The sequence below is a fragment of the Tinamus guttatus genome, unplaced genomic scaffold (genome assembly GCF_059628265.1).
Source record: "Tinamus guttatus ecotype Peru unplaced genomic scaffold, ASM5962826v1 Tinamus_guttatus_pri_ptg000510l, whole genome shotgun sequence".
Taxonomy (NCBI): Eukaryota; Metazoa; Chordata; class Aves; order Tinamiformes; family Tinamidae; genus Tinamus; species Tinamus guttatus.
The window spans coordinates 3,375,489-3,399,497 of record NW_028289044.1 but is presented as its reverse complement, the minus strand read 5'-3'; the positions used below and the strand labels follow the sequence as shown (position 1 = coordinate 3,399,497).

Genomic DNA, 24,009 nt, shown 5'->3' with positions numbered 1-24,009 from the left:
GTTAAGTTACTGCAGCAGCACATTGTCTACTTGTACTCATTACCTGAGGTCAGCGTTATTCTTAAATGAATTCTTAACATGTGAGTTCAGAGCAGCCCTAAAGCTATCTTAAATTCATCAGCCTCGGGTAGAGCTAGAGTGTGACCCAGGGCTGGCTCAACCTTAATGCAGTGGCAGAGTGGTTTTAGAGTAAACTGCTTAACCACTGACCTCTCTAATCCTCCACCTGGGCTCATAGGGCAGTTAAGTTATAGACATTAAGATCTGCCTATACCAAGAAAAGAAAAGAGTCAAGAAATATGTACAAACTGTCATCAAGCTCCTGTATGGCTATCCCAAATTAAAGCAAGTTTGCCAGGTGAGTTGAGTGGACGAGCTCAGCCACTCAGCCATTTCAAAACAAGTTCTTGAAATCTGTAATTCATAATTTAAATTAGGAATGTTCAGAGTTAACTAGTCCTGTTTGAGAAGGGACCAGAGTAGTCCAACCTCTTGCATTAACACAGAAAAGGACACTTGGCCTAAAAAAGTCCTTTGTCACATCTGTAGGAGGAGGTCTTAGCTTCCATCCATTGCTCCGTACAGTGTCTTACTGCCCAGGCCTTGCAGAGCAGCACAGAGCCTTGGAGTCAACTTGAGCACAGTCTTGTTTTGAAGCACCAAATCCTGTTTCTGGAACTCTTCGGGACAGTTGTTGGCCACATTTCATTTCTTCTCAGTACTTTTGGGAGGTGTTATGATTCCTCCTGTAGACATTGGAGATAACTGACCTGGGGCTGTAGCTGCTGCTCCACTGTTAACTTCTTCCTGTGAAGAGGAGTAAGACACATTAAGCCACAGGGCAGCAGTTTCCAGTTTTACAAACCCATCAGAAGCTTCTGTCAATTCAAGCCAAGAAACTGACTACACAACTAGAAGGGTTGTTACCAGACAACATTACCAGCTTTTAAACCCTCCCCTGTAATTCTTATCCAAGTCTGTAGGGCTTGGGAGCAGCATAGGGGAGCACGTCCTCTGTCCCCAGACCCGGGCACGCTGCTGCTGCCAGCACCTGGGCCACCCAGCCAAGCTCACCGCGCTCAGCAGCCTCCCACCTCCTGCTTGGTGGTGATAAATGAGGTGCATGAAGCACCACCAATAGCCTGAACTGCAAATACACAAACCACATACCAGCATGTCCAAGTAACTTGTGTGTGTTTGAATATTGTGTCGATCCTCTACTGCAACCTTTTTAAAATTCTTCAGTTTCACAGGGATTTTTCTCGTCACGTTTGCAAAAGGCACCATCCATTCCACACACTCGGAAATGCTGTCCCAGTCTAAGCCTGAAGGATGAATCACAAAGGCACATTTATAGATCCCAAGAGAGCTGTACAGTCTTTGTTTGCCAGAATTCCGATAGGGTCATAAAATAGAGAAAAAGAGCCCAATAACAGACTGCTCCTGATCCCTAACCCAGCTGGATCTCACAGGGCAGCAGTGTCATCCCCAGAGAAGAACATGCCCAGTTCCCCTGGACAAGGCTGGGCTTCTGAAAGCGTTTCCTTCTTTTTCAAGCCTTCGCAATGTGTGAAACAGTGGTAGGAAGGAAGTGAAACCAGGAAAACCCACAAACCCAAAGAACAACTTAATGCCCATTAGTTTTTGTTCTTTTTCTGCCTGATAAACGCAAATGCTCTGGGCAGTTTCAGGCCTGTAAGAGCCTTCAAGAAGCTGCTGCCTGCGGGTGCCGAGGCCACCGCAGCGCCTTGTCTCACCTGAGGCTTTCTGAACGACGTCGATTGAGGTATAGTGGCAGAGCGCAGCAGCAGCCAGCGTCCTGTACTGGAAGTCCAAAGAATTCACATCCAGAATGCACAGGTCCAAGAGCTGGGGAAACAAGAGTTACAAACTTAATATCAAGAAGATACTTTAGTACAAGCTTGCCTGCAAAACTGCCATGTGTGCACTAGATCCTACACTCTCGTCGGTAGCACGTAAGTGGCTGTACTTTTTAGAACCAGTCACATGCATCTGGGTTTAGCTTTGGCACCAATTTCAGTTAAAGCCGCTCTCTCAGAATTAGAATGCAAGAAAATTTGCTCTTCTACCAATAACACAGAACACACCATTTGTACAAATCTAAGGACACCTTTAAGCTCTTGGCAGAGCTCCAGGAAGGTCTAATTCACTGAGCTCCTAAGTGCTTTTGCTTATGAGACCCATCTTCTCTGTCCTGAGACTCTGCAATGGTGGAGACACCTGCAAAAATTGGACAACCCTTCTCAGACTCTGTTCTGGACAAAGGCACAGAAACACTGTTGCTGATGATGCAGCCAGATGCCACTACCTGTCCATAAAGAGTCCTGTATTATCCCCCTGCTCTCAAGGGCTGTTGCTATTGCCTGTTGTTTGCGGAACTACAGCACGTAGCAACTGCATTTGTGCTTCTTCCAATGTAGAGTCTTAAAATAGAGGAGGGCAGAGAAACAAAACACACATGGGCAGCTTCTCCTTGAGGCTCCAGTATAAAGAGCTCCAAAAGGAGAAAATTTGCATGTTTCTTTACAAAGCAGTACATGAGGTGAAATAAGGAAAAATTTAAAATCTTTAAAGCCTTTCCAAGCACACTGTGTAGTGGTGCTTATATTACTCCAAAATGGCATGTTCCTATATGGCTTACCACCTACCTGTGCGATCTGGATGAATTTTTCCTGAGAATACTGAGGTAGCAGCACTTTGGGAACATCCTTCAGAGCATCCACTTGAAGATAAAGGTTCAGCCAAGAGATGATTGTCACCGGACAGAGTTCCCACTTTAAAGCCTGTAAATATTAAACATTTAAGTACTTGTACTATTCAACATTTAAGTTCTTACTACTTTCTGAAAAGGCTGGGTTGCAATCAGCAAAAAGCACGTTCATCTCAATCCTTTCACAATACTCAATGCAGTTGGATTTAACTTCTCTGTCCCACTCGGAAATTGGGGCAGTGCCTCAAAATGCCTCAGCCTGCAGCCAGCATCTACTGCTAAGGGTGAGTAAGGGCCTAGGAAATTCTGCAGCAGTAAAAAAGGATCCTCTCCAATACAAAGAGCACAGAGCTGCGTGCGCCAATTCTTTAATGCTAGAGATGTCCCTCAGATACTAGAGGCATTAAAACAGAAGGCTCAACGCACACCCCTTCAGCCAGTTCTTACAAGCACAGTGCAGTGATTACCTTTAACATAATAAGTTCCATTCTTATTATATCATCTTCACTGCAAGCACCATCAGTGACATAAGCAAATTCTTGAATTTTAGGAGCGTAGATTTCCTTTCAAGAGAGAAGCAGAAAAAAAATGTCAAGATCAGAGTGGCTTAGGGTTCCTGGAGAGCTTGAGAAGGTCCCAGCAAACATTTCTACTGTGTAACACTTCTTAGGCTAGAACAGCATATTCCTGGTTTCATGTAATGACTTAAACTTACAGGATAAGGAGATATTGAAAATACATAGTCTGTATGTTGCCTGCTGTATAATGTGATTTTTTGCAACCCATTTAGCTTTGGGGGAAATAAATGCTGACCAAACAATCAGAACAAACTTTCACTTATTTTGCCTTCTTTTGGGCTGTTGTATTTGAGGTAAAAGCGCAGACCGACCTGTTCTTGGCGCATGCTGCTGTACTGCAGAAGGCTGCCTGATACCAACCAAGGCAGAGCGTTAGTGCTGGCACAGTCACATTGACAAAAATACCCAGGAAAATATGGGAGAAAAATCCCGCCGTCTCCAGCAAGGCCGTGGCGCAGGGACAGGTGACGAGGAGGTTGTGCTGACCCTGGCCCCGGGCTCAGGCCCTGCCACGCGGGCCCCTCAGCACCAAGGCCCAGCTGCCGGTGGCGCCTCTGCCCAGGGGCTCCCCGTGCTCCTGGGCTCAGTTGGGGCTCCAGAGCAGCCCACGTAAGTCCCAGATTTTCATCTCAGACCCCAGGACCCCAAACCTTCGTCTCAGCCCAGCCTACCAGGCACTGCAGTGTGTTCAGAGGAGATGCAGGAAAACACCCTGATGGACTATGGAATAACAAGGGGGCAACGTAATGCACCACCACCAGTGCAAGGACTTCACCACAAAGGAAACAGCTCCATGAAACTGGCTCAGAGGGCTCTCAGTTCCCTGCGCAGGCAGTTTGGGGCCTGTGTTTGCTTCTCCTCAAGTCTCACCCCCCCTGCCCTTTCCTGGGAGCGTTTGCCAACTGCTCTGTGTTTGGAAAAGCACAAAGCTACTCCTGGCACCTTAGCTTAACTTGTAAGTTCAAGTGGTCTCCTTTTCTGCAGCTGAGGAAAAGGAGGACAGCTTCCAGAGCCTGATATATTAACAGCTGTTTTGCTGAAGGAAAAGATAAAAGTTTCCTCCTCAGTGTACACCGCTGGTGTACATCAAAAGATTCCTACAGAAGAAATAGGATCATTGTCTTTTTAGATAATCCAAACTTCACCACCCTTCCCCTCTAACAGGGCTTCTCACCTCAAGCTTGGAGGCAATGAACAGCGAGGTGATTCCTATGAGCTGCAGCATGCTCTTGTTGATGTTCTTCTGTGTCAGCATGAACCTATCAAAGAAGTCTTGAGCGAGGTAGAAGGTCTCCCTGTGCAGTGCGTACACCTCGCACACCTACAACAGGAGCAAAAATCATTTGATGCTGCACTGCATTCCATTATAAAACCTGATACACCCGTGTCAGGACATTCGTGATAACAGCAAATCATTGGATACTCGCAATTCGCCTTATCTTTTGCGCAGATATTATCACATAACTAAGTGTGTTCGGTAGCACTGAAGAGTAGGAAGCTGAGAAAAGTATTTCCCACTTCCCATCATTTATCCATGGCACAGTAACCTACTTCCAAGTGCACAGAGCACCTAAGTATCACCTAGTTTACTTTGACAGGAGAACAAGAGTTACCAGCAGCTCTCCAGCAAAAGAAGCCTCGTGAAGGTGAGAACAAGCCCTATCTAGTGTCAGCTAACACGATTCCCCAATGTGGTCAACTCCAGAGTCAGGACTAGAAAGGTAGGGGCCAGACTTGCCCATGAATAAGTGAGCACCGTTTCTATAAAAGTAAATGTGCCAAATATGAGTTATGATGCTTGGTCGCATTTAGCAAAACGTTAGTTATGAAGTCAACATAAGAGAAAAATAAGAACTACTGGAGGATTACCCAGGTTACCAGGATTTTATTCCACTGTGACATATAGTGTTACTGAACCAGACTGTGATAATGAAGCCCCTTCTGATGGGTTTGTCTGGAGGATGGACGACTCCCCAGCACCTCTACAGATCAAAATATATATATACGTTTATATGTGTGCATGGCCAATTCAAAGTTAGTGAGGAAGTCAGGTGTTAAGAGAATTGGCGAAGTGTCACTATTTGGATCACTTCAAGATCAGGACTGTTAAAACCAGAACGAGGCCAACACTTTGGGGTGAAGCTCCCTGCTCCAGCTTCCCCGCAGCAGCACCAGGGAGTTCTCTGCACAGAACCCATGAGCTTTGCTAGATCCTCTCTGCAGATGGGCAAAGCCTTCACAAGTCAAAGGCTGCTTTTGGCAACAGCAGCAAATAAATATCCTCAATACAAAGTTCTTGAAAATGCCTCTAGGACACAGCTCTCCTTTTCCAGCACCGATATCCCTTCACACAGGGTGGCTGCCAGACTGAAAACTGGGAAGAGCTGGAAGTTCTCAAATGTAACCAAAGCACAGTGACAAGGAGTATGGGTGTAGTTTGCTTGTAATCCTTTCCAAACAAGGACCTGTTTACATCAACAGCCTTTAGATGCCTGCCACTAAAGCACTGCTCTCTTCACAAGATACAAGTGAAATATCTAATATCCAGTCAGGAACGAGTAGCGTCAGTGGTGACATCTAAGGGCTCTCGACACAGACAAGGCCAGGGTGGTAGCAGAGGTCCTCAAACGAGGTGCAGTTGTCTCAAGGCTAGGATACACTCTAATGTGGCTAAAGCTCCATGAATAATCTCACTTTAGCAGTTTCAGCACTTTGCCTTGAAATTACTTTCAGATTTTTCCTCCTCCCCAAAACAGATCTTAAAGAGAGTTTAGAATTATTGTTTTCTTCCCTGCCTGGAAGGTTCAACATCTCCTGCCAGGAAAGGCCAAATGTAACTCACTAAGTCACCAAGAGGAGCAAGAGCAGTAACTTGTAACCCTTTTGTTGCAAACTGTTTTTGTCATTTACCACTACAGTACATTTTGCTATTACATCTTTTATGTAAAAGCTCTACTTTTATCCGCCTCCTTCACAGGCGTAACACATGGTAAAGTAAGTTTGGAGACAGACCTCCAGGAGCCAGTCGAGCAGGATGGACCTCATGTGGGGCTGCAGGCTGGCGTGTAGCGATGTGAAGTGCTTGCAGTGAGCGTATCTGCTCTCCTTCTTGAGGATGTTGAGCCAGACATCTTTGGAATTTCCCCAGCTACGGAATGAAGTTGCACACAGCAGTGTGAGCACAGAGACACCTTCACAAAGGGTATATGAACCTTTTCCATTGTCTACAGATACTCAAAAAAATCTGCCCACTGGGAGATCCCTTTGGCAACCAGGAAACTGCAGAGCTGCCTGGAGTGGCTCCCGCCAGCGCAGCAGCCCCTGGCCACGGTCCAGGCGTTACAGGGGCACCGGTACCACCTGGTACCGCCCGGCCGGGCCCTCACAGGGGCACCAGGACCACCCGGAGCCGGTCAGGGCTCCCGCTCCACCACTGTGTGGACACCGACCCACACGGGGCAGGCAGCCATTTTATAGCTCGGCTTTCCAGGCGTGAGGTGAAGAACAAGGCGCCTCCAGCTGCCCCCAAACACAGCCCGGGTCAGTGTGAAAAGGGTTGCGGTCGGTGCTGGAAATTCACTTGCCCTGTCTAATCCACCTGAAGGTTCAGCTACTTGGGCAGAAATGGAATTCTTGGTTACTGCTACCCTTATTAGCACTTAAACCTACCAGGAAAAAACTAAGCGGGTGCCTGCGTCACTACTATGGTTTGGTTTTAATTTGGAATGATTATTATGGATTGATGGAGGGTTTTTTTCTTAAATATATTTCTCATACTATAGTTACTAAGGAGGGCAGCATGCTAATGCAATGCTGATTTCCTACTGCTATTCTTGGACTTAAATATTTACTTTTCCCCCAAGTCAAAGCAGAGAGAAATTAACAGAGCTCGTCACCTTGTCCCACAAGCTCTAACTTAAATCAACGCTACTCTACAGCCCTTGTAAACAAAAACACAAGAAGCTGAAAAAAATATGTTCCTGTGTAACACACAAGCCAAAGCAGGCATGAAGAAATCCCTTGTCAGTATTTTTCTGCAGCAACTAGAAGTCACCAATGACTCCCTAGTTTGGCTATTGGAAAGGATGAAGCCCATCAACAAGAGGCAAGCATGGAGGGGACATGCCCAGGCATGGAGCTCCACATCCAAATGAGTCTTTGGGATCCAGCAGTTCATAGCAGCTTCCTAAAGCAATACAGGAGATGCTCCTACCTTGGAATAAGCTTCCAAACAAACAAACAAAAAGGGGGAGTGGGGTTGGGGGCGGAGCAATTTGCTGGGTATAAAGAAGAACATTCTGTGCTTCAAAGCACAGGTCAGCAACCTACAGCAGGCTGGGCAGTAACACTGAGGGCAGCTGAGTTTGGAGCTCACTGAAAGAGAGAAGGGACCTGTTGCTTTGCACCAAGGCAAAGAGTCACCAACAACATGGCCTCATGTTCTGGTTCTTTTCCTGTTCACCTCAGCAGTTCTCCGTAAAGTCTCCACAACTTTATACCCACAACCATTTCATTAAATATTTGTCTGGAACAAAGAGCAACCAAGCGCTTATTAATGCGCCTGAATGTCCAAGGCCTTTCAGGATCCTATTTAGTCATCCTGTCTACCCCTCTCCAGGAGGGAAACTGCTTCCATCAATATATTTAGATTTGCAAGAGAAGTCTGGTCTACAGCATGGCCACCCTCTCCTCTCCAGCAAAAACCTTCATAAAACACGTCGTGTCTGCAGTCCTGTCTGCTGGACTAAAGACCAGGTCTGCAACTGGACGTGTTGCCTTCAGAAGCCACCTGCAAAGGGACAGCGCCACAAAGGTGTCTGTGTGTTTAAGTGTTCAAGTTCTGAAAGAAAACCTGATCTGCTACTTTGGCAAGTTGTTTTTTGGTCACTCAGTTTCAATAACACTGAAAGAAGTTTAGTTTTAACCTCCATGTTCATGAATCTTAAGGCCAGCCCTCAGTGCTAAGCTCCAAAGGAGGGCTGTGAAGGAGGAAAGTTCTCTCTCCATTCTCACTGTATTTAGAAGAGCATTGAGAAAGTAAAATTTTTATATTTTTCCAGACAAGCATCAGATTGTTCATGAGATAAGGAGACAAAGCAGAGGGATGGGCTGGTTACTGCTGCTATATGAACACTTTACAACAGATTCTCCTATGGCAGCTCAACATACTTGAAAAAGCATCAACAACTGCAGCATCTGGAAAACTTACTTGAGCTCAGGCAAAGGTGATGGATTTATGAAGAGGTTTCTGAATCTGTATTTTTTGAATCTGGAGAAGTCAGTGGTTCCTGATTCCTTATGAGGTGTTTCAATAATTATGCAAGGTGAGATGCCTCCTGTTATCGTGGGCGGCCAACAACTCTACAACATAAAAAAAAAAAGACATATTTTAAATGTTGAATTTGCAATGGTAGCAAGAGGGGTGAAATCTAGATTAACTTTATATGTCGCATGCATTTCTGGACTTCAGCAGTGATTTAGAAGCATAGGTAAAGTGAAGGATTAAACACCAGCAAAGCCTTTCAAGAGCAAACAGGCATTTCCGACAAGCTCAGGGAACTCAGTTTTGAGGAGAAAAATTGCCTCAGGTTTGTGAGCCCGGCGTAATCAGATCCATGGCTAGGGCTGTCCAGCTATGGCACATAAAGAAAGGGCGCTCACTGCCTCCAGGGAACGGGACCCTGGGTTCCTTAGGCTGCTGGTCCTGCTATCTGCTTATTTACTGAGCAGGAAAAGAAAGCAGCGGGTGGAGGTCCTACGGGTGGAAATTCAGCAGCTCATTATCTTCCAATTAGGGAGCCCAGGGAGGAACCACCCAGCGCAGCTCAGGGCAGCTCCCGCACCAGATACCCCGGGCGGGTGGGCAGCAGCGGGGCTGCCCCGGCCTGCCAGGATGCAGCGGCTCCAAAGGAGAGCGGCCACGGTCACCCAGGCAGAAAACTTCCCGAATTTGGAATTCCCTCCTTGCTCCCTTGTATTGGTCATGCGCAGCCAGCAAGTCAAGAGACACCAAGGGCACGGAGCGGTGTCAGTCTGAAAGGGCTGCCAGCCTTTACGATGGTGACGCAGGACACAAGTCACGTTCTGGAGAATGAGGTGGGACCAAGTTCCCAAAGCAGCAGAACCCCTGGACACAGGGCCTTTCCCTGTAGAGCCATTTTTGCAAAGAAGTAAACCTGGCATTATGTCCTTAGCATATCCAAACCTATTTAGCCAGACTAAAGTACCCAGGATGAAATTGCATAGCCCCACAGAGCTGATCTAACATTATACAGCCCCCACAAAGTGGAGATCCTGCTTCTGCCCTGTCCCACTCCTTCCTTTTTATCATCCTTGATGTTTGCTAGAGCCTCTGCTGGGTTGATGCAACTCACTAACCTGGCAGGGCAGTACTCACTTCTTGGAGCCAAATTATCAAGTTGCACCAAATTAACAAGTGAAAGGTGAAGAACAGGGGCAAGCCAGGCAGAGGAGTGAACGGCTGGACATCAGGAATGGAAGAAAAGGGGAGCAGGACTTCCCCCTTCCAACAAAGGTGAGTTGTGACATGATTTCATACCAAGATCAATCTATGAACTAGAGGAGTGTTCTCCCACACAAAGTTTTCACGGAAAACTGCAGTTGGAAGAGCTTAACTGCACAGACTTCCTCCACCAGTGAGCTGGTAGCCTCATTTGGTGTAAGAGCAGATCAATGGCATAACTGCAGATGAGATTGTCTGCAAGAAGAAACTATATTGCTAATTTATTTTATAGTGCTGGAGCCCCCCTCATTTAATTTAAGAGTGATCTATTTCATTTATAGACAGTTCCCAAGGTGATTGAAGTCATTTTGATAATTCTTAAGCGAAAGAGCACCCATGTGGTTGTGAATATCAAGGTGGGGCTTCGAGCTCATTTAGGCAAGTTAAACAAGTGCAACGGTCCTGTTCAGACCTGCCTCTGGGCCTTACCCACTTTGCATATGGTGATATGAGGGAATATCTGCTTTTATTCTGATTTTAAACCTAGCCTTACTCTGCAGTGGCTTCCACATTGAAGGACTCTCTATCTACAGAGAAAGTAGGCATAAAGAAAAGCAGAAACACCTAAAGAGAAAGAGGAGAGCACCTACACCTTCCACCTCTGAAGGGGGCAACTTGCCCTGTCCGACACTTTCTGGGGTGGAACGGGCGACTTCACACTCACCAGCCACTCCAGAGGGGACCCCTCACCCAGCACTGAGTTACCTTAATCTCGTATTGATGTTTCTTAGCGATTTTCCCATCTTCTCTTTTCCTTATCTCCTGCTGAGAGAGGAGAGGCAGGTCAGCGCACAGACACACGGATCAGCACCCACCTCCGCGCACCCGGGAGCCACCAGAGCCCCGGCCCTGTCCCCGCAGAGGGAGGACCCCTTCCCCCGGGATTACTGCGTTTTTGGAGTCTCCCAGCGCGGTCACCTCTGCTGTCCGGCGCTTGCGGCTCTGGAGCTGCTCGGGGGCCTGCAGCTCTTGGGGAGTCTCCTCTTGGCAGGGCTGCGGCTGCTGCTTCGCTTGCAGGCGGCTGCTGCGGGGCAGGGCAGGAGGAGGATGAGGAAGGGCTGTGAGGAGGAGGAAGGGAGGCGGGGGGGCAGCGCGGGGTGTCTTACCTGCGCCGTGACATCTTCCTGGGCTCCCGGGACGCCACCTGGATGGGGAAGGGACACGGGTTCAGCGGGGCCGGCGAGCGGGAAGGGGCACGGAGCGCCCGGCCCGTGTGGGGCAGCTCCCGCGGAGGCGGCACCGGGCACCCCCTCCGGGACACCCCCCCTCCCCGGGGGGGCCGCCAGGCGGGTCCCGCCGCACCCCGGGCACCGGGATGGGGGGGTCCCCGCCGGGGCCGCGTGGTCCCCCCCGGGGCGCCCTCCCGCTTGGCCGCGGCCGCCGCCCGCGCTGCGCGGCCGCGCTCGGCCGGTTCCGCGCCAAATTGCAGCGCGCGGGAGGCGGCGCCCGCCGCGCCCGGGCCGAGCCCAGGGGCTGCCGGGGGCCGCGGGGGGCGAGAGGGGACGGGATGGGGGGCACCCCCCGGCCCCCACCATGGGGCGCGGGCAGCACCCGCGGCCGGACCCCCCATCCGCCCCCCAGCCCTGAGGCACCGGTGGCTCCGCGCTATGGAGGGGGTGGGGGGGGGGGGGCATAGAAGGGGGATCCCCCCAGGTCTCCCCCCAACCCCGGGGTGCCACACGGGCCCGAGGGGGCCCCGCCGCCCCCATCCCCCCGGGGCAGCCGGGCCGGGCGGCGGCCGCGGCTCGTCCCGCCAAGGGCCGGCGCCCCCGCCCCCACCGCCCCGCGCTCCCTCCAAAACCCGCCGTGGGGAGCGGGAGGGGAGGGGGGGAGACGGGGGGATGGCCCGGGCCCCCGCCGCGACCCCCTCTCCCTTCCCCCCATCCAGCGGCTCCATGGCGGGATCCGGGATCCCGCTCCCGCCGCCGGGCAGCGCCGCCCCCCCGGTCTCCCCGGGGCGCCCCCCGCGCTGTCCTGCGCGGGCAGGAGGGTCCCGCAGGCCCGGATGGGCTCCCGCGCTCCCCGGCCGCGCTCCCTCCAAAAAGGCGCGGGGCGCATCCCGCCTCGCCGCTCCCGCCCCGGCACCGGCACCCGCGCTGCCGCCCCCGGCACCCGAGCGCCCCAAGGCTCCCGCGCCGCCAGCGCCCGTCCCGTCCCGCCGCCAGCAGCGCCGCGCGCCCCGGGGCGCGGGGGACGGGGCTGCCCCCCGCCGCCCGCCTCACCTCGCCGCGCTGCCCGCGCTGCTCAGCTGGCGCCGGCGCCAAGCGCCTTTATAGCGCGGGCCGGGCGCGCCGCTGCGCATGTGCGAGCGCCGCCGGCAGCTCCCGCCCGCCATCCGCCGCGCGCGCCCCCGGCGCCGCCCCCCGCGCGGCGGGCCCCGCCCCGCGCCGGAGCCGCCCCCGCGCCCCGCGCCCGCCGCGCGGCCCCGCCGCCCCCGGGCGCCGCCGTCCCGCGCCGCTCCCGGCCGCGAGGGGCCCCGGTGCCGCCGCCGCCGCGTGGGCTCTGCCGCGGCCGCCCCCACGCGCCGCGGGTCCCGGCGGCGGCGGCCGCTCCGCCCCGGGGCGGGGCCTCGGCCCGCGCCGGCCAATGGGCGCCGCGCGCCCCGGCACAACGTGGAGCGGCGGCAGAATGTAAACAGAGCGCGCCCGCCCCGCCCCCGCGCGCGCCCGTCCCGCGTGGGGCCGCCCCGCGCCCCCACGTCCTCGCGGGAGCGGCTCGCGGGTCCCCAGCGCCCCCGCCGTGTCCCGCAGCCACGTCCCCTCCCGTGGCGCCGCGGAGCAGCCCCAAGGAGACCCGCGGGAGGGCCCCCCCTTCAGCACCGAGGTCTCCTCCACGCCACAGCAGGACCGGGAGGTCGTTCCCTCCTTTCCTGGCGGTTCAAGGCCCAAAGCCAGGGGCCCTGGAGCGCTTTGGCAGCCGCTCTTCATGGAGGGGCTGCAGGACCAGGCCCCGCGGCATCTGCGCACTCAAACACCTCCTACCCGACAGGCCACCCCTGCCCTCCGCACACCTGCGTGCCAGGCCCCTTCACACGCATCCCAAATCCACTTGAAACTGCTCAGAAATAAGGTGAGCTGGGAATCTAGAGGGTATTAAAACAAGGAGCACCCTCTACTCATGCCCATGGACATTTGGAAACCATCTCTGCCAACTCTCTATATTGCACAAAACAAAATGCATCTTAATAAAAAATGGAATTTCTTGTCACCATCCATTATTTCCTTAGTTATTTACAGAATACCCCAGTCTCTGTAACCCTTTCCCATCGTTGGCACAGACACATCACATATGCAGGAACACACTGTGATGTTTGTGATTAACTACCAAGCTCTATCTGTGCATCAAGACAGCCGCTCCACGGTTCATGCATCTGGTCTACAGTCAGCTTTTAAAATACCACCCAGCAGTCAGCAGCCTTGAAGAGCTACCCTGAGCTACCCCATGAAGAAAGTTCATCTAAGGCATAGCCAGCACGCAGGTTCATCCCGCCCCACGCTACCCGCCTTCACAACGCCAGGAGCAGACGCAGCTTCCAGCAGGCAGCTCTGCTGATTGATTTCCAACGAGCTCCGAAAACAAGGTAGGAACCGTCATCTAGAAGGGTGTTTCTCAGAATGTACCTGCCTAAGACTTTGATCAATCTTAACCTAAATCTTCCCTTGGACCTTCAGCTGCCTTGTTGAAGTTCAAACCATGCCACATGCAACTATATGAACCCAGCCAACAAGGGAATAAGAGTGACAAATCCTCATCTTCCTCCCAGATAAGTAAATTAATAATAAAGAATCATAGAATAATAAAATCACTGTGGTTGGAAAAGACCTTCAAGATTGAGTCCAACCATAAACCCTTCAACACCATACTTACTAAACCATGTCCCCAAGTGCCTCATCTACCCGTTTCTTGAACACTGCCAGGGACAGGCACTTCACCCCTTCCCTGGGCAGCCTGTTCCAATGCCTCACCACTCTTTCCATGTGGAAATTCTTCCTGATGTCTAACCTGAACCTCCTCTCACACAACTTGAGGCCATTTCCTCTTATCCTATTGGTAGTTATTCTGGAGAAGAGATTGACCCCTGCCTCACTGCAGCCTTCTTTCGGGTAGTTGTAGAGAGCCGTAAGATCTCCCCTGAGGCTGAATAACCCCAGCTCCCTCAGCTGCTCCTCATAAGGTCTGGCCTCCAGCCCCTTCCGCAGTTCGTTGCCCTCCTTTGGGCACACTGCAGTGCCTCAATGTCCTTCTGGCAGTGAGGGGCCCAAAACTGAACACAGCATTCGAGGTGTGGCCTCACTAGCACCGAGTACAGGGGGACCCTGGTCCTGCTGGCCACTCTGTTCCTGATACAAGCCAGGAGGCCGCTGGCCTCCTTGGGCACCGCTTGGGCACACTGCTGGCTCAGTTCCTCACGAGTGTCAAATCAAGGCGTCCTCCCAGCCAGCCTCAAGTCAGAGCATCAGTTTTGACATGTCAGAAACAAATTCTGTGGCATACCATGAGAGAGAACTTCAGGAATACAGCAAAAGGAGTATTATTTTTAAATTAATCAGATTTACTGGGCATCGGTCACAGCACAAAGATCAAATGACTACACTTCTCATTTTTTTTCCCCTCACATTTTACTGTAAATTTTGTGCCAGTGAATTTGGGACTTTGCTTCAGGAATGGAAATTGCACCAGTCGCCGTAAGTACCCTTGGCATGCCAGCAATTTCTCCCACAAATATTGGTCAGCAGAAGAAAAAGCAGATGCTAACATGCAATAAAAATCATACTGTAGACACTGGAATTATAATTTCAATGGAAGCTAACGGGCTGACCTTTGGATATGGCAATAAAGCTAAAGTGAGTGAATCCATACTAGGACATTTTCAAATCAGTCAACATCCTCTTTCACTGTGTGGATGTGTCCTTAGGGGGATGAGTTCAAAAGAGAGAAGGATTTTTAGATTGCTTGAAATACGCTGTTTACTAAATAGCATCTGCTCTTGGATCCTCTAAATCCCTTTAGATTAGTCTAGGGCTTTTCAAGTTTTTCAAATCACCACTTCTACAATTTTTCCATTGGAGGTGTGAACATCATTGGAGAGGAGGGAAAATACAGGGCCTCCCTCACAAGTTTATACAGCTGAAGTTGCTTTCCTTAGTTATCTTTTATGGACCTCTTGGAAGGAGGCTACAGCCTACTATGGATGTATAAAGCACATATTGAAAACCCTGCCGATCAATCCAGTTTCTAAGCGTATTTAATACTGTTCTTCTCCCAGAGACCCTTGGTACTTTCCAAAGGAAGCAACATGTCATCAGAGATAGAGCTCACTTCATCACCTGGACACACCTAAGATTCCAATGAAGGCACAAATTTACACAGGATATTGGCCCCCTATTCCTATTTTGTGACAGTAAATGTTTAATGCGGTCATTTTTGGGGGCTGCTGTATTTTGCCTTTCAGTCACATCTTTGGAAAGCATTGGCTAGGTTGTCAAGCAAAGGAAAACACCATTAAATGCTCATGTCATTCCTAAAGAGGAATCTTTTAACAGGAAATTTTATCCTTCCCAAGCTGTACGTTTTATTCTTCCTATGTTGAAGAGCTTGGAATTTCTCAAATTCCTGAAAAGGACTTTGTTTTCTACAAATTCTATAGATTTCTATAAATTCCACTACTTCCATACTCACTTCATTACAGCATGGCCCAGTTTAACATGCATTAAGACCTGACAAAATTGGCTGACTTGGGTTTTTATGTTATGTTTTCCTGATATTAATAATCTACTAGTTAAAAGCAAAATATGACAAGAAGCAATCCTTTCAGTTATAAGCATATTAACCTGCCTTTCTAAGTTCAAGCACCAGCACGACAGAGCTTGGGCATTAACTGGTTATTCATAACCAGCCTATGCGACAATCAGACCAGCCTAGCACAATCAGTGGTAGCAGTTTTTGATAAAAAGATGAAACTCTAGAAAAGGTCAAGAATAAACTAGCAGTTCCCTTACTGGTTGCAGATCGGTAACAGCATACCACCCTATAATACTGCATTTCCTTCGTGGTTTGATGTCAATGCACACTTTTTAAAGAGATAAAGGGAGAGAAGAGTCAAAGTTACCAACCTCTTAAACCTACATTTAGAAGTAGATGCCACCTTTTTTTTTCTAGCAGCCATAAACCAGACTTACAGGCTATGTCCTTCCGGTTCTTGTTAGCAGCCTCTTTCCCTCTCCTGGGGATGATGTATCTTTTGTAGCAGCAAGAAATCCAGAACAAACATGAAGCAGAAGTAAACCTTTTTTTTTTTTTTTTTTTTAGTCAAGTTATACTCTATCCGTATCCTATTGGAAGGTCATATTTTAATGTGCCCAAACACTTGAACTCCCACTTTCAACACACACACACAGAAGAACATCCTTCCAAAACAACATTTCTTATACTCACCAGCTGAGCTCCTGACCAAATCCCACAGTCAGGCCCCTGGGCCACCATCACCATGTCAAGAGGCAACACCTGTAACAAGTAGCCCATCTGCCTCCACCTACCCATGCGCCCATAGATTATCGACTTGCAGCTCAAGGAAATAACAAGGCCCTTTTCCTTATCATTTCCAAGATAGCTTCATCACTAAGCTGTAAATAAGGCACCTTGTAGACCACGAGTAAGTTCAGGGGAAAAGAATGAATATCTCAAGAAAAGCACTAGATAATACAAATAATAGACAGTACTTTTTTTACCAAAAACTCATCTTCACCATGCCCTCCATGCCCTCAGGTGGGCAGCACATTAACAACCACCTTTTCACTGATGCACTGCAGCAAAAACCCTTTAGATACCCAGGGAACAAGAGGTCACTTATGATTCTCCGTTGGGCTGATCATAGATCTCTCCAAAGGGAGAGATGATTTGCAGTGGACAATCCCCCATGCTAAACTGCCTGCAGTCAATAGATAATTGGTAATGATGAACTAATTCAGCTGTTGACTGGTTTGTCATGAGCCACAGAAGCCAAATTTCCCTCTCTCTCCTCATTTAATACCAGACTTACCCTCTCCTCTTACTCCATTTCATGCCACAGATGGATCTCTGCAGGTTGCCCAGAGAGCTCATCCTGCCAGCTGTCTTCATTTGACTTTTTCCCCCTACGTTTGGCAGAGCAACATATGGTCAGGAAGGAAGTGGAGATGAGATCTCAGGTTCTGCAGGTGAGATGCCAATTCAGTAATTACCCATGGATTTGTTTATATGGGCCCTGAGAGGGTGCATGTAAACTAAAGGCAGGCATGCTCTTCCCATGGGCAATCTGACTTTTTTTTTTTTTTTTTTTTTTTTTTTTTTTTTTGTTGTTTCTTTGCAGCAATGATTACACTTCACAGCCAAGAACGCATGGATGCCATGAGGTGGTGTCAGCAGCAGTTTTTCAGCTACAGTTGTAATTCTCTGCTGGATATAAACATGGAGGTACCTCTGACTGTATCAGTCCTCTCTAGTCATGATCTTAGCTTTCTTCTTTCTTTAGCAGAAATTGATCACAGAACGGTGGGGGTTGGAAGGGACCTCTAGAGATCATCTAGCCCAACCCCCCTGCTCCAACAGGGACACCCAGAGCACGTGGCACAGGGCGGCATCCAGGCAGGGTTTGAAGATCTCCAGAGAAGGAGACTCCACAACCTCTCTGGGCAGCCTGTTCTAGGGCTCTGTCACCCTCCCAGGAAAGAAGTTCTTCCTCACATGGAGATGGAACTGCCTGTGTTTCAACTTGTACCCATTACCCATTGTCCTGTCACTGGTCACCACCAAGAAGAGTTTGGCCCCATCCTCTCTACATTCTCCTCTCAGGTATTTATACATATTGATCAGATCCCCTCTTGGTCTTCTCCAGGCTAAACAGGCCCAGCTTAGTCTTTCCTCATAAAATAGACACTCCAGTCCCTTAATCATCTTTGTCGCTCTCCACTGGACCCTCTCTAGAAGCTCCACGTCCCTCTTGTACTGGGGAGCCCAGAACTGCACCCAATATTCCAGGTGCGGCCTCACCAGAGCTGAGCAGAGGGGCAGGATCCCCTCCCTTGACCTGCTGGCAATGCTCCTCCTCATGCAGCCAGGATCCCATTGGCCTTCTTGGCCCCAAGGGCACATCGCTGCCTCACGGTTAACCTGTTGTCAACCAGGACTCCCAAACTTCCCAACTATCCAACTTGATATTTGATAGTCATTGCTCACATGCCCCAAATGGGCACATTGGATCCACCATTGCCTATTCTCTGTGTGCCAGTGCTGAAACAGTGGTTTCAGCACTCAGGAGGCTGATTTTTGAGCATGTTATTCTTATTATAGTGTCTGACAGGGTCAACTTTTGCTTGTATACAGCAATATGAAGGCCGCACATCAGAAGGAAGTGGGTGTTTACAGCAAGGCTCATGTTTGTGAGTTGAAAACTGAAGTCTTCTCTGGGCTTCTTGACTGGTTTTGTTACTCTTCTCTATTTTTTGCTCTTTTTTTTTTTTTTCTTCCTTTGCTCCTCTGTGAAATTACAATACAGTAATCTAACTCACAAAGGTGTTGGAAGGTTCAGTTATCTGCATGCCAAACCTTGGGACAGACAAGAGTTTCAATTTGTGATGTTTTAGCCTTATCATGGTAGCTCCAGGACAGGCAGAGACCATTTTCTTGCTAAGCCTCACTTGAGGCCTCTTTATTCTACAAAAATTAATCTATGGTGACTACATCATGGGAACAACTGTGCTGTGGCAGCATGAGTCTGCTCTTCTGATGAGTCATTTATGTATGTGTTAAAAAGACTGAAACCTGCATACATCCGTGTCACTGAACGAGGGAGGTGAGAGCGTTCTGTGGTTATAAACACGCACCCAAAGTCAGCAAGGCAAAGAAAGCCAATACTGAACAGTGTGTCAAAGAAATGGTGCTTCCAGCACAGGTATAGGTCTCTAAGAATGGCAGTTATCAGGCTAGTTTCATCAGAGATGCCCAAGGATTTGCATAAACAGGAAATCTAGTAGGGGAGGTGAGAATTTTAGTTAATGTATTTATTGATGTGACTCTTTACATGAGCATTTTGCTTTGCCACAAACTGCTTTGGAAACATTCAGGATATTTAAAAAAACATGCAAAATAAATTTAAAAAGCTGGAGTCAGAACCCACAACAGCAGGAACACGATCAATAGCGGGGCTTAGCCACATGGTTATGACCATGAAAGTGTAACAGGTCAAGCTTTCTTGTATAGAGAACTGGAGCTCTTGGTATAAACTCTGCTTGTGCAAGCATACAAATCACATTACCATTAGGAAATGTGGATGATACCAAACTGGGAGGAGTGGCCGACATTCCAGAGGGCTGTGCTGCCATTCAGAGAGGCCTGGACAGGATGGAGACTTGGGCAGAGAGGAACTTCATGAGGTTGAACAAGGACAAGAGCAGGGCCCTGCACCTGGGAAGGAATAACCCCAGACACCAGGACAGATTAGAGGTTGACCTGCTGGAAAGCAGCTCCGCAGAGAGGGATTTGGGAGTCCTGGTTGACAACAAGTTAACCATGAGGCAGCAGTGTGCCCTCATGGCCAAGAAGGCCAATGGGATCCTGGCCTGCATGAGGAGGAGTGTTGCCAGCAGGTGGAGGGAGGGGATCCTGCCCCTCTCCTCAGATCTGGTGAGGCCGCACCTGGAATATTGGGTGCAGTTCTGGGCTCCTCAGGACAAGAGGGATGTGGAGCTTCTAGAGAGGGTCTAGCAGAGAGCGACAAACATGATTAAGGGACTGGAGCGTCTATTTTATGAGGAAAGACTAAGCGAGCTGGGCCTGTTTAGCCTGGAGAAGACTGAGAGGGGATCTGATCAATATGTGTAAATACCTGAGGGGAGAATGTAAAGAAGATGGGCCAAACTCTTCTTGGTGGTGACCAGTGACAGGACAACGGGTAATGGGTACAAGTTGAAACACAGGAAGTTCCACCTCCATGTGAGGAAGAACTTCTTTACTGTGAGGGTGACAGAGCCCTGGAACAGGCTGCCCAGAGAGATTGTGGAATCTCCTTCTCTGGAGATCTTCAAACCCTGCCTGGATGCCGCCCTGTGCCACGTGCTCTGGGTGTCCCTGCTGAAGCAGGGGAGGTGGACTAGATGATCTCTAGAGGTCCCTTCCAACCCCGATCATTCTGTCATTTGATGAAAATCAAAGTTTTTACTCAGTGGGAGCTCTGGGAAGGGAAATGTTCTGTTCTTTAAATTCAGTGTTATCAGTTAATCATGTAATTGTTTCCTAGGCTGTTCAAATTTTAGAATTTGACAAATGACATATTCAACACAAATGGAAAAAACTTTAACTATGAGGAAAGATCCCCTGGAACCTTCTCTTCTTCCTCTCAGAGGTAGTGAAAAGCACAGAAAAATTCTGTGAATTACAAGTTTCCCTTGTAAAAGATGGACTCGGGACAAACACCTACCTACTGATAATAAAAAATGACTAAGTGAGAGCAGTCAAAGAAATAGAGTGGTTTGTTCATACTGCCTATTGCTTCCACTTACATGTGAATATGATCCATGAGCAGATGTCTGTACCAAAGTGTCTGGAGGGCACTGGCTGATGTCCTTGCAAGGTCAGTCTCACCTATGGGAAGCTGTGGAGATCAGGGATTCCCAACAGCTGAGGAACGCAAAATCAGTCACCTTCAAAAAAGAAAGAACAGTCCAGACAACTAAAGGAGGCTGTTTTTATGAAAGCACTTCTTATCTTCAAGTAGAACTTCCAAGAACCTCCCCTGGCCATTGTTACAAGAGTAGCTCTGCAGTGACATCAGCCACCGAACAGCCACAAATGGATCCCATGAGGTCCTCTGGGCTTCTGTATGTCCACTTTCTCCTGTACTCCTTAACTCGCTCCTCCTTTGCTCCATGAGTCCAGGCCTGAGGATTTCTGAAGGCTGGTCTTATCAGAGAAGACTGAGACAGAGACAACATGCAGTACCTCAGATCTCACTAGATCCTCTGCCCCATTCAGCAGCAGCCCCTTGGCTTTTTTTTTTTTTTTTTTTTCCCTCCAGCTGATAAACCTTCAGAAATCCCTGTTGCCCTCTTGCCTGCTTAAATTCCAGGCAGGCTTTGGCTTTCCTAACCCCATCCCCACATCCTCAAAGAGGGATGTGCACTCCCTCCAGCTCCTCCGACCCTTTCCATCGCTCACATGCCTCACAGCAGCCTTCAAATACTCATGAGAGGCTGCTCAGATGGAGACAGAGCCTTCAGCGGTGCCCAGGAGGATGAAGGGCAATGGGTGTCAGTTGAAGCAAGAGGTTGGTCTAGAGCCCCCAATATTCTGATTCACAAACTACTTTTAAAGCAGTAACTCCATTACCTGAGTTGGATTTTTGTATACATGGACGGTGGCAGAGTTTGTAGCAACAGGCTGCACATTCCACTCAGTATGTCAAGCAAGAGCAAGTCCATGTGGGCAACAGCAACCCCAGGGCAGCGTGAGACTGACCCTCACTGCCACGTACCCCTGTCAGCAACAGCCACTGGGGACAAGGTCTCAACGGGGGGCAGCCAAGGACTCTGAACAGAGGGCGACAGCAGCAAACGTAGCCCAGCAGCCACCACGTCTTCTTTGTGCCATACCCAGGGTGTGCTCGGACCCTCTGAATTTAACAAGCCCATAATATAAAAGACCAGATTGAGTTTTTAATAGGCCATTTTTATTGAGAGTTAGGATCATAATGATTCCCCATGGTGTGCGTGATGCACCATGAAAACAAAGAAAGAAGATTGCTTTAGTAAATACACACTGGTTAAGCAATGCTACTTTTTGGCAAAGTGCTATATTTTGTCATTTTTCAGCTTGTATTAAACTATTAAAAGAACCAGACATTCTTCAGTATCAAAAGAACTGCTACAAATAGAGAAGTGGCTCTGGAAAGAAGCTGCCATATATGCATAGTCTGAATGTACAGTATTAATCATAACTGAAATGTCCCTTTTGGATCTTCAAGTTTGTTGTGTAAAGTTATACCTAGAAGGCACAGTTTTGTTTAAAATGCAAGTCTGTCCATTGACCAACATGTATGAAAATACAGTTTCAGCAAGATTCATGAGTATCAATCAGCATCTGAGACAGTGCAAGGCCTCCACTTTTACAAGAGAAAAAAGTCCAAACACATCATAATATAATTCAAAACCATATAAAAAGCCACACAGTTCACTATCAAAACAGAAAACCAAAACAAATCTAACTGCCCAACAGCTCCAGGCACAAAATGGGGCTAGATCAACATAAATAGGCAAAACAAATTAACAAAAAGCCATTGATGCAGTACTCTATCTCACATAGTAATACAGCTTCCAATATTACAAATTGAGAAGCACAGCTTTGTGCAACAAAACAGTTTATATCCTGAAAGATATAGGCTTTCATCACCAGAAAGTTATCTAGTAATGTAGTATAAAAAGATCAGTATCTCCCAATTCTAGGAGCAGTCTAAAGTTGCATTTACTTGCCTACTTAAAAATAATAATAATAAAAAACAAACCCAACACACAGACCAAGACTCTCATTCTACTACCTGGGAGACTTTATACTCTTGACTCCATCTCTCCATTAAAAGAGAAAGGATTTTTTGCTCCTTCCAATACAGCGCAGTAGAAAGTCCTTCTTCCTTCATTTAATTTTAAGAAAATTAAAGCTGAAGGAGAGTAGTTGCTTAGATATAAAAAGAGAAAACAGCATTTTTCCTGAGCTAGAAAGCTGGCAGTGAGGAGAAGGAAATATAAATTAGACAAAGAGTTGGAGTGATACAGGTAGATAATCTGAGGCAAGTAAGAGTATTTTTGTCAGTGACTGGACAAGCGGCTGGTGAAGCTACAGCTGTTGGCAGAGTATTTGGACCGTGGCCCTGCTGTATGAACACAGGCACTGCTGACAAGTGGATTAACAAACCTCAGCATAACTGGCTGGGTTTTCTCTCACTGTCCACACGCAAGTCTATGATCAGCATGGAGCCAGGAAGGCTCTGCTTGGTCTTGCAACGCACCCTGACAGGAGTCAAGTGGGTAACAATCCCCTCTAGCCCAGAAGGGCACCACTTCTGCAGCGGAACGAAGGTTCCAAGTGCCATTCTCTGTACACCACATATGTGCCACAGTGATGCCATGTGCACTATGTTCCAAGCTGACTGTGGGAACCGCACCTGAATTGCTCAAATTTTGCTTCTGTGAAGTCAAAACATTTGGCCAAATTGAGAAACATACAGTAGGTCTAGAACAATTCACATTAACCATCTTACCTAATTTCAAAGGCTTCCCACCTGACCTCCTACACCAGCTTCTGTGTAAGAGCTACTGGAAGACATGGCTGAATATAGTATTAATGCATTAGCACTCTAGGAACTAAATGCAGGAAAATAGTGAGTCACGTGAAGCACAGAGAGGGGAATAAGAGCAAATGTTCCATTTTTTTTCCCCCTTTCTTCTGTGACTGCTTCCTCTCTTCTATAATCATTTAACCCAAACCCTGAGTTGATCTGTCAGGGTCCAATGTATCATGTGGCTGCATTAAACACTACAACTTTACCTTCTGAGCCTACCTCAAGAAACATGTGGAGAAAATATTTGATAGTTTTGAATAGCTCTTCCTTCCTATTGGCCTACAGCACTTGTATCCAGTCTGCCTCTCCAGATGCCTGAGATTGAATAGGAAAATCACCATGCTGATATACCTGAGGTTTCTATATACCCTGCTGCTGCTGCTGCAGATAGTCCTCTAGGGCTGGTTTTCAGAGTGCTTTTCCCTGCCACAGGCTGCCCAGGAGCTGTTAACTCAGCATTATTTTAGCTGAGAGAATTAGGAGAACTTCTGATAAATTCTTTCTTCTAGTGATTTTTGATTAACTCTCAACCTGTAAGTAAGAGACAGCCTAACAGCAGTTAGCAGCTCAGAAGTAGCCATCCATCAGCTTAACTTCTTTAAGAAGGAACAGCTGACCCATCCATTTTTCCCTTAGATAGACTACAGATTGACCACAACAGGTTAGTTTGTTCTTTTTTTTTTTCCTAAATCTTTTTCCAAGGATAGAATAGAGTGGAAAAAAAATAACAAGACATTAAAGAAAAAAAAGAGAACTCAAACTACTGGATAAAATTTGGCTCTACATTATATGTCTACACTTACCCCATAGG

General features: G+C 48.5%; 1 protein-coding gene across 1 annotated transcript; it reads right to left on the bottom strand.

Annotated features, from left to right (window-relative positions):
• Positions 1-344: 344 nt before the first annotated feature.
• On the bottom strand, positions 345-10,956 carry CCNE2 (cyclin E2). Its single transcript, XM_088533647.1, has 11 exons — positions 10,939-10,956; positions 10,751-10,856; positions 10,538-10,597; positions 8,519-8,670; positions 6,322-6,457; positions 4,484-4,630; positions 3,199-3,294; positions 2,670-2,804; positions 1,758-1,869; positions 1,171-1,325; positions 345-807 (listed from the first exon to the last, which is right to left on the bottom strand). Exons 1-11 carry the CDS (start codon positions 10,950-10,952, stop codon positions 706-708), a joined length of 1,215 nt encoding a protein of 404 aa, XP_088389773.1. The 5' UTR covers positions 10,953-10,956; the 3' UTR covers positions 345-705.
• Between the last annotated feature and the right edge of the window lie 13,053 nt (positions 10,957-24,009).

What these genes read in the sequence shown, in the direction of transcription:
- CCNE2 (XM_088533647.1), bottom strand. An exon ending in AACATCAATACGAGATTAAG is followed by an intron (nt 8,671 to 10,537) that starts GTAACTCAGTGC and finishes TTTATGTTGTAG; the next exon opens with AGTTGTTGGCCGCCCACGAT. An exon ending in TGCTCGACTGGCTCCTGGAG is followed by an intron (nt 4,631 to 6,321) that starts GTCTGTCTCCAA and finishes CTCCTGTTGTAG; the next exon opens with GTGTGCGAGGTGTACGCACT.